Source organism: Belonocnema kinseyi, chromosome 2 (assembly GCF_010883055.1).
Source record: "Belonocnema kinseyi isolate 2016_QV_RU_SX_M_011 chromosome 2, B_treatae_v1, whole genome shotgun sequence".
NCBI lineage: Eukaryota > Metazoa > Arthropoda > Insecta > Hymenoptera > Cynipidae > Belonocnema > Belonocnema kinseyi.
In genome coordinates, this window is record NC_046658.1 from 119,692,951 (window position 1) to 119,705,921 (window position 12,971).

The following is a 12,971-nucleotide window of genomic DNA, read 5'->3' on the forward strand; positions in this document are numbered from 1 at the left end:
TTCTTTTTTGGTAGATAATTGATTTTTAAACTGAAAATTAAACTTCCATTTTTCGCACAAAAAATTATCTCTGTTAGTTGAAAATTACACTATTTAGTTGAAAATTGATGTATTTTGTGTGAAATTTGTCTTTTTTGGTTAAAAACTCAACTATTTGGTTGAAAATTTAGCAATCTTTTTACAATGCAATATTTTTACTTGAAATTTTAGGAATTTGAAGCATTTTAAATTAAATTTAATATAGTACCCACATTAATTTTACCTAAAAGCATATATATTTATAAGTATTATATATTCCCAAATTATTCTAAATCAAAAATATGAATTAAAATCCTAGAAACTTTTACTCTTAAAAAATTACTTATCTTTTACTGAAGTTACTTTCTCAAATGAAAAAAACAATGATTTAATTTTACATGTAAATAGTATTATTTGTATGCATTTAGATATTGACAAGGGGGAAAAAAATGTCTAAAAAACTCGCAAAACTGTATACATACATATTCAGTCGATTGTTTAAAAAAGTCTTAAAACTAAGAAAGTTTAAATTCAGCCACTTGAAATTGACAAATTTTATTCTAAATCTTAATAGATTAGAGGAAACATCGCTAGAATTAAGATCACAAATAAAAGAAAAATAATTTAATTTAATTTATAAACACGTATAGTGCCTTCACTATTAATTGAATTAAATTAATAATTTTACATATATTAGGATTGTTAATGAATGATTATCCACTGTATATAGGTTCCCCCTACTGTTACAAGTTTTCAGTATTAAAAAATAAAAAATTTAATAAGTTATAGTTTTCGAAATTAAAGAACTAAAGTATTTGAAATGATTATTTTGATAAGTTCCTTAACGAAATTTTAAGCTGAAAGTGGAATATTGAATTTCAAATTAAAATCACAAAGCATCATGGAAATAATAATTTATTTTTATTACTTCTACACTGAGACTGACATGTAAATTACATTATTACAAGGCTGTGATTCAATACATAGTGTATATTCGCAGATATTGAGCATTAGCAAAACCAAAGAATAATAAAAATCAATGCATCAGTAGATATACGTACATAAATTAAAACTAGTTTCGTTCAGAAATTTGATTGAAATTTCACTGTTAAAAAATAGGTGTAATTTGATATTGAACCTGATAATATACTGATTACCTAAATTTATAAGGAGTGCTTATAAACAGTTGAAAAATATACAACTTTGATATTGTATTTTTACATGTTCAGTTTTCATTTACAGTTCCCTGATTTTATTTAAATTGCTATAACGTATATTGGTATAAATAACTTATTCACCTTTACATCAACTGATTTATAATATGTAGATATAAATTCAGTCTCTAATAATAACGGTTTTGACTTAACTTTACACTTTCGTGACAACTTTGAAATAGAAACCTGAGTTTTATAAAGGCTGTGACGTAAAAGTTGGAAAAATCTCTATGGAAGAATGGCAAATCTTCCTAAATTGTAAATACTTCTTAAAGATTAGTTTAAAATTAATTTTTTATTTAAAAAATAAAACGCCTTTGGAAGAGGGAAGAGAGCTTTTACATGTTGTCACCAAAAATCGTATGACTATAATATTTACAGACTTTTTAAAATTGTGAAGCTTTTTAAATATTAACTTTTTGACAAACTGCCTCACGAGTTTTCTTACGCTCTACGCTTATAAATTAAATGCAACACAACAAAAAATTTCAACTAAATAAATTGAACACAGTACTATGACGTATTTGTACAAACACATCTTGCCTAAATTAAAAAAATACATAGGTTTTTCTCTCGATGCAAAAATCAATTTTTCAATCTTCTAACTTTACTCTCAAACACAAAAAAAACACTAGACCAAAATCTAATGATCCTAACAATTTCAGTCTTACGCATATGGCCTTTTTACAGTAGTCCTGCTACAATTTCATTTTTTTACCACAGTGTCTTTTTTAAATTGATTAAATAATACGTTAGAGATAACATTTTTGTAATGGATGAAAAACAATGGTTTAAATTAAATTTGGATTGTTTGACAATTTTCAAAGCTCATCTCGAGTCATCCAAAATCTCTAGAAAAATGTTCCAATGAGAAATAATACTTGTCACTTCTTCTCTATCAGATGTGATGCAATTCCGAATAATAAAAATCACCTTGACTCTCTTCTTGCTGAATTCTATTTTCATTCAGCCTCTCCTTTGTAGACAAGATATCAACTTTCGGTAAATCAGTAACTTTTCTCTCAATAATATTGGCCTTAATAGCCTCTTCAATTTCGAGCAGTTCCTCCTCGTAACTCTCCAACATTTTCGGCACGATTTGCGCGTATCGATGCTCGCTTTTATCCGCACTGAATATTCTTGGAACAGGAGCTTTCTGATTATTTTTCGTCAAAATCACCGGTTCGCCTTTATCTTTGTGACTAGTGCTTGGCAAAGAATTTCTCTTGGCTAGAATAATTTTGGTATATTTAATTGTAGGCTGGGTCCCGCGAATGGAATTTTGCATCGAAATATTAGGTCGACTTGTTATGATTGGATTTTGAGATCTTGGATGTAGGAGAACGTGATTCATATTCTGATTGGGAAGACTTGGACGCAAAATCGCCTGTCTCGGAGGATTGATAAATTTCCCAGGAGGTTGGCACTTGTCCTGTTTGTTACTGATCAAAACGACCTTCGTAGGTCCCAATTTCGGATTTCTTTGAGGGAGAGGATTTTCAGGAACTTGTGGCAAAGGAGGCGCTTTTTCAATTGAGTTTATACTTTCACCATCTTTGGCAAATATTATCGGAATGTCCAAAATGTTTCCCAGCTCGTCGTTTATGTAATTTTTGGCTGGGGACTGTCGTCTTGGCCGCTGAGCTCTTGGAAAATTATTGACGGTTATCTTCGGGATTATCTTCACTGGCTTTTCGGAAGGCTTTATCCTGCTGGAAAAAGGCAGGATGGTCACCGAATTCTGATAAGAGTTTGACGAGTTTCGCGAGTTTCGAGAATTGTCCAGCATGGCTAGGTTGTTGCTCTTGGAGGAGTAGATTTTACTGGACTGGCTCATGTGATGAGAAATTGGTTGGTGATTTACTGATTGATGAAAGGACATGTCTTTTGATGTTGTGGGACTCGTTGGCAGATGATCGTTCATCTTTGCTGGTCCCGAGATGTCCGCCACTATAAAATATAGACATCTCTCAAAAAGTGTTCAGTTAAAGAACATTTTCGAGCTTTTGATTTCAAAGCCACAGTGGCTTCTTTTTATCCAATCTAAATATATCCTTGTCTGATAATCTTAAAATTAGATTAGGAAAAGTTCCCATAACGACCAAATTTTGAAGACAGGTTCAGTTGTTCCTTCGGATTTGAACAAAATTTTGTACGTTTTTGTTGCAAAACCACTGTGACCTTCAACCCAAAACATCGAAGATGAGATTGTGTTTAAGGAGAGATTAGAGCCACAGTCGGATGTAAGAACCTTGTTTGACACTTTTCTGATGGAGCAGATTTAGAGATGCAAAAAGGGTTGGATGCCTTTCTCTATTTAACGTTAAATTAATCAATTGTGTTTAATAGGATTTGGGAAAAGGAATTGAAAAAAATCTGAAGTACAAGAAAAAGTTTTATTTAACATAAAATATAAGATCAGGATCGTGTATTTACAGATCTCCTATTTTCCAATAAACGCAATTTCTTTTTCTAAGCTCACAATAGTGATTGTCGTAAAAAATTATTTACAAACGCTCTCTCCATAGTTAATTACTGTATGCATATCTATACATATATATATTATTTTAAATCCGTAGTAAATACTGAGAAATTGCCAATTGGCTATCAAATTCTGTGAAAATTGTAATACATCCATTGCAAATCTTCCATGCTGACAAAAACAACTAACTCACTGAATCGGCGTAAAGTATTATCTCTCTAAAATTAGAATTAAAATACAAACTGAACTCTTTCTTTTTCAGTATAATTTTCAAAAACGAAAATACTACTAATAATAATCGACAAAAAATAATACAAAAATATTGACACCATTTTAAGAACTTATTTGATGAAACTGAATAATTAATTTCAGGTTTGATATTAAGATATCAATCATTTATACATATTTCTCGCATAACGTTCTGCGCTTCATTGAAAAGTAAAACCGAAGCCGACAAAAAATAAATAAAAATCTATTGATATGACTCACTCAAAATCTTAAATGACATATAAAAAATGTACAAATATATACAATCCTTTCATATTTTCTCGAGACGTGCAACGATTTTGCAAAAAATTCTAGTAAATACAAAAAATGGTATAGTTTTCAAAACCTAGTACAGCTTCCTAATCATCGTTTATGCAATAAATTGTTAGATATAAATGCTCTACCTTTTGAAGGTGTCAGTGGTGTGGCGGATGTTGTTGGTGTTACGGTGACGCTGGGCGTTAATAGAACACTAGATGTAATTGCTCTTCCTATTCCACTGAGTGCATGCTTGCCACTTTGTAGAAGAGCTGTTAAAGTTCCACTTGTACTGGAAGGAGACTTCATGTGTGTCGCTGTAAATCAATACGATCAATTGAATTTTTCTTGTTTTAAACGCATACTTTCGGTTTCAGATTTGATGAAGAAAATGTATTTACCTTGAGTTGGAGAAGCGTTAGGTTTGATCTGGCTTCCTCCTATATTGCAAGAGTATTATTAATATAAAGCTTTTCAACTTTGCAAACTTTTAAATGTTAAACTTATATTTCGTCCTCTTTAGGAAGTTGAATCTCCCGAGAAACTTTTGATTGGTTAATATTATATTTTTACGCATAGACAGATTTGTACGATTGCATTAGAGCGTCCTATTTTCAATTAAGAAGCCGTCCATAAAATACGTTACCAATTTTGTTTCAGATGCCTCGAAAATGCTTTGAGGCTTTTATAATAAATCAGGTATAAATTAAAATCTTAAACTATGAGATTTCACAGCTCAAAATACTCTCAAAATATGGAAAATTAGGATTTTTCACGGAAATAGGGAAATAAATTGGTTTAATTAAATTTAATGTAGATACTACATTAAATTCAATATGAATTGCTTTCAATTCCTGAAATTTTAAATAGAAATATATTGCATTTTTAACAAAATAGTTGAATTCTCAACAAAAAAAGATGAATCTTCAACAAAAACAAAAAACGAGTTTTCAACACAAATTAATAATAAAAAAATAGTTTAATGTTCAATAAAATAATTAAATTTTCAACAAAACATTTGAATTTTTAAACAAAGCGCTAAATTTTCAACCTAAATTAAAACTTAAGTTTTCAAGCTAAAAAGACGATGTTTTAGAAAACAGTTAACTTTGAATTGAAAAGGATAAATCTCAATAATGAAGTTAATTTTCAGTTAATAAATTAAATAAATAAATAAATTTAAATTTAAAAAAAATAGTTGAATTTTTAAGCCAGAAAGGCGAATGATCTACCAAACTTTTTAAATTGCAACCCGAAAATATTATTTTTTGTCAAAAAAGTTCAATTTCTGCCAAATATTAAAATTTTAAACAAACATTAATTTTTAACCTAATAGTTGAATTTTATACCAAAGACATGAGTTTAGGGAAAAGTTAATTTCCAACCAAGAGTTGAAGTTTAAACTAAAATGATGAATATTTAACGAAAAAGAATATGGATTTTTCCTAAAGTAGTTGATTTTTCAGCCTAAAAATATAAATTCACACCAAAACATGTAATAGTTGTTATTGTATTTTAATTTGAAATAAAAAATAGTCAAGTTAAACCAAAAAAGTATCATTTTCAACCAAATAGTTACATCTTCAACCGGAGATCAGTTTTCAACTAAAATGATAAATCCTTTAAAAAATTATTTTCGACCACGGAGTTCAACATTTAACAAAAGTGTAATTTAAAAAAATTAAGCTGATTTATTAACCAAGATTAATTTTCTACAAAAAAGACTTTTAAAGTAGAAAAGATACATTTTCAAACAAATAGTGGAATTTCTAACTAAAAAACATAAATTTTCAAACCAAAAAAAAATTTAAAAAGCAGTTTAACTTTCATCCAAGTTTATATTTTTGACCAAAAAACATTAATATTGTAACAAAATAGTTGCATTTTCAACAAAATAATTAAATCTGCAACCAAATAATAGAATTTTTAACCAAATACGACGAATTTGAACAAAAAAAGATGAATTCCGAACCAAAAATATAAGAGTAGACTTTTCAAACAAAAAGAATAAAAAACTTTTAATCAAAAGTACTTGGATTTTCTTATTAGTTTCTATTAATCCTATTCGCATTTAATCGAGAAAAAACCCGAGAAAAGGGGGGATTTCTTGAAAACAGGGGAAAAAGGAATTCTTTAAAAAAGGGAAGTGAAAAAAAGTGGGGAATACGAGAAAGAGTATCAAGCCTGAATTATGTAAGTGATTTTCAAACAGGCCATATTTCCCAAAAATCACAAACCTTGTTAAGATTTATCATCTCCCTTCCACTAAATTGACACCGTAGTTTATGAACGGCACTTAAGCGCACTACGAATATCAGAATTAATTTGTAAAAATGGCATATTTCGATAATTCAGTTAAACTTGGCTTAATGACTTCTTCTACAAAGTATTGGTTTTAAAATCATCGACAGAGAACACCAAACAATGTTAAATTTCTTACCTGCCACTGGAATATTCTTCATCTTCCCCACATTCGGATTCCCCATGTGGATCATTCTTGGAGCTTTCTGAAAAGCAGCAGGAGATTTCGGTATATTCGTCTTTGTTGTGCCTGGCGAACTCTGACCCGCACTGGCAGGACTGAATCGTATTGGACCGACAGGAGCCAAGCTTGCCAGAGAACCAATGTTCAACGTTATCCCACCGTTTCCGCTATTCACGCTCTGCTACAAAAATTTTCATATCGTTATTGAAATCTCGCTAAAGGAATTCAAGGGTCGTTGTCAAAAAGTTGAGAATTTTGAGTCCTTATGATTTTTTTTTTCTATTTCTCTTCTAAGGAGACGCACTCAAATTACGTAAACAGGGTGTCTAGCGATTCTTAGAAACAAAATTCAAGGTCTTTTCCAGGTTTTCCAGGTCAAGAAATCAAAATTTTCACGGTTTCCTTTTTTTTTTACATCAAATAATGAAATAAACGTTTGTTATACATGTAAAAAATAAACCATTTCTTTTTTTTAAGTGCCAAAAATTTATAAAGAAAGCCGAATCGTAAATAAATAAATTCTTAATTTTTTGCGAACATGAGTCGTCTTTGTGGAATCTTTAGAAATATTTTTAAATCGTTGTAATGTCTTTCAAATCATTGCAATCTTTTGGAATCTTTGTGAAGCATTATAAACCTTAGTAAAAGCTTGAAGTTTCGGTGAAATCTTTGAGAAATCTTTTGGCATTTTTCAAAGCTTTAAAATTCTTGAAATCTTTGTGAACTCTTTCTTTCATCTTTGTTTGCGAAATCTGTTGTGTTTGTTTAAAATCATTCAGTCTTTTGAAACCTTCTCAAATGTGTTGAAATCCTTATGAATTTTTTAAAGAAATTGTGAAATCTTCTCGAAGTCTTTTGTATTCGTTGGAAATCACTGGGATATTTGAAATATTTGTAAAATCGGTATGAAATTTGTTGTAATAGTTTTAAATCACTGGAATACTTGTAATCTTTGTTAAATCTTTTTAAATCTTATCAAAAATTTTGTTATCGTTTAAAATATTTTAAATGTTTTTAAATGTTTGAAATATGTTGTACTGTACCCTTGTTGAAATATTTGAAGTCCTTGAAATCTACGAAAACTTTGTGAATTTTTTTTTAATCTTTCTAAAATCTTGGAAATTTATTCGAAAATGTTTCTTTAATCATTGTTCGTGAAATCTTTTCTGTTCGTACGAAATTATGAAAATCTTCTAAAATTTATTGAAACCTCTTGAAATCATTGAATATCTTTTAAATGTTTTGAAATACCATTGAAATCTGGTGTACTGTACCCTTATTGGAATCTTTGAAATTCTTGAAATTTTTTGAAAACCTTAAGAATTCTTTAAAATATTTGAGAAATCTTTTTATAATCGTTTGAAATCTTCTCGAACATTTTTAAATCGTTTAAAATCTTTGAAATGGTTTGAAACCTAGTGTACTGCACCCTTGCTGAAATCTTTGAAATTCTCGTATTATTTTGAAATCTTTATGAATGTTTTATAAAATCTTTCAAACTTTTGTGAAATCTTTTAACATCTCCTAAAAATTTTTGAAGTTATTTAAAATCTTTGAAATGTTGTGAAGTCTTTCAAATCTTTTGAAAAATTTAAAATCTTTGTGCAATGTTCGAAATCTTTGCGAATTCGTTGGAATTAATTAAATTATTACAAATCTTAGTAAAATCTTCTGATATCTCCTAAAAACTGTTGAAATTGTTTAAAATCTTTGAAACGTTTTGAAATCTTAGAAATGTGGTTTAATATACTCCTTTTAAAATCTTCAAACTCTTTTTTAAGTTTTAAAATCGTTGTGAAATCTTCGAAGTCTTTGAGGAATTTTTGTGAGAATTTTTTAATCTACTGTACACGTCTTTTTCGAATGTTTGAAATCCTTGAAATCTTTGTGAAATATTTTCAAATGTTTATAAAATCTTTCTTGAATCTTTGTTTGGAAAATCTTTTGTATTCGTTGGTCTTTGAATTATTTGAAATATTTTGAAATCTTCTAAAATGTTTTAAAACCTCCTGAAATCCTTTCAAATCTTTGAAATCTGGTGTTCTGTACCCTTTTGCAAATCTTTGAAATCCTTTAAGTCTTTAAAGTTTTAAAATGATTGTGAAATTGCTGTGAAATCTTCATTGAAATCTGGCGTGCGCGCCTTTTTTAAATCGTTAAACATTCTTTAAATCTTTAGAAATATTTTGTAACCTTTTGAAATATGTTGTACACTCAAAAACTGAGTGGTCAATCCCTTGAAAAATCCATTGTATGGTCATGGCTTATTCTAATTCTGAAACTGAATTAACATCGAAATTTTAAACTAATAATTTTTATAATATCTAAGTTGAACACCTCAACAAAAAAAGACTTGAAATATCTTTATTTATTATGTAATAAACAAAAGATAAATTATATCTTGACGAATAAAAAAATTGTCAGCAACAAGATTTTTTCTAAATGAGATATTTCTTTCATAATAGGCTAAACGATTTAAATTACTCCTCGCATTTCGATAAATTTACTGTTTTAATAGAAAGAAAAAAATGAATAATTAAAATTCAAGGTTTTCGTGAAAAAATCAAAGAGATTTCCAGGTTTTCAGGGTTTAAAAAAAATTCAAGGAGAGTTCAAGGTTTTCAAGGTCACATTTTAATCTTGTAATACTTTTAACATAGAACATTTTATAAACGAAAAAAAAAACAGTATTTCAGATAGAAATGTAAAATGTCCAATTTTGAAACTTATTTTAAACAAAAAAATGTCTGTACTACTATAAAAGATAGCTTTTTAATAAAATACTTAAATTTTCTACCTAAAAAGATAAATTCCTAACAAAAAAGTATCACAGTTTATATTTCAATAAGAACCATGGAATTTACACCCAAGAAAATAATTCTAAAACAAAAATACACAAATTTTCAACAAATAAAGCTTTTTTGCTTAAGAAAAAATTAAAGTTCACCTAAATTGTTGAACCTTCTAGTCAAAAGACTAATTTTCTCTATAAAAATTGAATTAAAAAAAATGACTTCAGCAAAAAAAATAATAAGTTTCCACAAAGCTGATGTATTTTACCCAATAAAAAATAAAATTTCAAACAAAGAATCTTTTTTTTTTTGCCAAACAAGGAGAATTTTCAACTAAAAGAGATCAATCTTTAAAAAAATTGGAAAAGTTACATTTTCAGTTAAAAAGTTAATTTTAAAACAAAAAAGGCTTTCCCACTTAACAGCTAAAATTTCAACCAAAAACATCAACTTAAAAAAAAGACATTCTTAACAATGTAGTTTAACTTTTACCCAAGCAGTTGAATTTTCAATTTTAAAAAATTATTCTAAAAATTTAAAATTTAAACTTTCAACGAAAGTGATGAATTTTAAACTAAAAATATAAATCTTAAAAAAAAATGATTTCTTAAAAAAGTGACTCAACCAAATCTTTCGAACATAATAGTTGAATACTCAAGCAAAGAGGAATTTGTAACCAAAAAGAACCATTTTCAATAAAAAGAAATGAAATTTCTACTAAAACATATGAATTTTTAAATACCTAAGATAAATTTTCGTTGAATTTTGTATTAAAAAAAGATTTCAGTTGAGTTTTCACGATCAAAATATGAAGTTTTAAACAAGAAATAAGGTTTTACAAAAAAAAATTGATTTTTTAATTCAAAAAGACGAATTTTTAACCAAAAAGGGAACACATTTTAACAAAATTGTTCAATTCGCTACCAAATAGTTGCATTTTCAAACAAAAAAATGTGTAATTTATCTTAAAACAGATGAATTTGTAATTTTAATTTCTACGAAATAATTTAATTTGATAAAAAAAACTAGAATTTTCAACCAAAAGTATGACTTTTTAACAAAGCAGTTTAATTTTCAACTAAACAGTTTCATTTTTATCCAAAAAATATTAAATTTCTCTTAAAACAAATGAATTTGTAATTTATAACATATCATTTTCCACAAGTTGTATTTTCATCCAGAAAAGATTTCTGTTCTCTTTTTAACACCAACATATAAAATTAAAGCAAAAAGTAAATTTTCTATGAATAGTAAAAGTTTCAATCAAAACGTGTCATTTTTCAAAAAGGTTTTTGAATTTTCAACCAAACGGTTGCATTTTTATCCAAAAAAGGTGTAATTTCTGATAAAACAGGTGAATTTTAAGATCAAAAAGAAAAACTTAAAAAAAAAAGACTTAAATTCTTAACCAAACAGTTGCATTTTTATCCAGAAAAGATGTAATTTCTGCTCAAGCAGGTGAATTTTAAGAACAAAAGAAAAACGTTAAACAAAAAAGGGTTGAATTTTCAACCGAACTTTTGCATTTTTTATTCGAGAAAGATAAAATCTCTTATAAAACAGATGAATTAAAAAAAAACTTGAAAAAATAGTTCAATTTTCATCCAAAGAAGATTCCAGTTTACTTTCTAACATCAAAATAAGAATTATAAATAATAAGTTAATTTTCCGCTCAGTAGTCGAATTTTTAACCAAAAAATATGACTTTACAAAATTATAAAATTTCCAATCAAACAGTTGCATTTTTGAATTGAGTTGAATTTTGATCCAAAAAGATTTCAATTGACTTTTCAACACAAAAATACGATTTTTAAACGAAAAGTAAATTTTCTAGGAAATAGTTGAATTTTCAGGAAAACAGTTGCACTTTTATCCAAAAAGAATATTTTTATCCAAAAAAGAGAGAATATGTTTTATTAAAAAAGATGAACTTTTAAATCAAATAGACAAATTTTCATCCAAAAAAGAGTTCAGTTAACTTATCAGTAACAAAACATGAATTTTAAACAAAAGGTTAATGTTCTACGAAAAGATTGGAATTTTTAAACCAAAAAGACGAATTTTTAACAAAACAGTTGAATTTGAAAACAAAAAATTGTCTTAAGGAAAATTGTTAATTTTCCAACCAAATAATACAAATATATAACTAAAAAGATAATCTTCAGGAGAGTTTTTGCGAATTTTCAAAAACGACGTACATGAGTGACGGTCCCCTTACAATAACAAATCGTAACAAAATGTATCGACCCCAACCCCCTTGAGCTATTACGTAATTTACATACGGTCCCTAAAATAAATTCAATATTCTCAACTTTCTGGCTATAACCCTAAACATGATCTCGCGTCGAGATGAACTATTTTTCTTACTTGAGCCATGAGTCTAGGGGAGATAACAGTTTCCGAGAAGTTCATCTTCTGACTGTTGACCACTCGAGGTTTCCGCTTCGGTCCCGGCGTCAGATTCGCACTGCTTCCACTCATGATCATATTTGTCGTCAAGGTTCCTGCACGCGACACAGAAGTGGAAGGTACACTTTGACCAATCGAAGCAGCGCTCATAACTGGTGTACCTGGTCTCGATTTCTTAACGTTTGGCGAATTCGGCTCGCTTTCCACCGAACTGCTCGTCGAATTCCGCCTCTTTCGACATTCCTTCTTGATACGCGCATCCAGATTCGGTAGCGTGACTGGCCTCAAGGGTAAGGGATGTGGCTGCAGAAGAATGCTGCCGACAAAGTCGCCAATCTCGTCCAAGATACATCTATCTACCATGCTCTGCGTGATGCCTTCCGAAAGTTTCTTAGCGGTGGAAATTCGCAGATGATCGTCTGCAGTTCCCACAACAACGAGGCTCGTTTCGACCAACATTTTCTCTCGAAGGTCTTCCAAGTCGTCGGGTCTCACGAGTGTCGAGTTCTGTCCAATCACGAACATCACGGGACATCGAATATCCATGAGTGTGTCATCCGGCGATCCTCTTTTGCCCTCCACAGTATTGAAGGGAAACCCTAGACAAATAACTGCTGTCACATGCTCCATCTGCGCGACCTGTTGATCATTTTTGGACATTATTCTAGTGTCGGAGTGAATGGATTAAAGTCATTAAGGGTAAATGGTAGTCTTCTGACGCAATCAAAATTTGACCTTGTAATATTAATTTTGTCCGCCTTTTTTTCTTAAACTAAATAAGTTAGTATATCGAAATTTTGGCAGAAGGAAGAAAATATATGAGCCGACATTGGTTGGGTCCCTTAGAGTAATTATTTTGTAAGGAAAAGCAGTACTTTTAAGTTTTCCGTGACTGCCTTGTAGCAGACGAAGCGACGGGAAAATTTGGAGTTGGAAAAAGCCCCTAGCGCCGCCACCTTCCTTTTGTGAAAAAGTTGCAACTTGTTAGATAGTTCAACTCAGATCGACAGGTGTGAATAGTCAGTCGGTAACACGGTTTCATTGTA

General features: G+C 29.2%; 1 protein-coding gene across 3 annotated transcripts in view; it reads right to left on the minus strand.

The window, feature by feature from the left end:
• Nucleotides 1-915: 915 nt before the first annotated feature.
• LOC117167022 (KAT8 regulatory NSL complex subunit 3) overlaps nt 916-12,971 on the minus strand; it is a 30,871-nt gene continuing 18,815 nt past the window's right edge. For 2 of the 3 annotated variants that reach the window (XM_033351569.1, XM_033351570.1), the window contains exons 5-9: nt 11,884-12,564; nt 6,680-6,905; nt 4,641-4,679; nt 4,386-4,556; nt 916-3,182 (exon numbers count right to left, since the gene is read on the minus strand). In XM_033351569.1, the coding sequence (XP_033207460.1) occupies nt 2,131-3,182; nt 4,386-4,556; nt 4,641-4,679; nt 6,680-6,905; nt 11,884-12,564 (2,169 nt within the window). In that variant the 3' untranslated portion in view covers nt 916-2,130. The remainder of the gene's footprint in view (nt 3,183-4,385; nt 4,557-4,640; nt 4,680-6,679; nt 6,906-11,883; nt 12,565-12,971) is intronic. The other variant, XM_033351571.1, reaches the window with a different exon arrangement.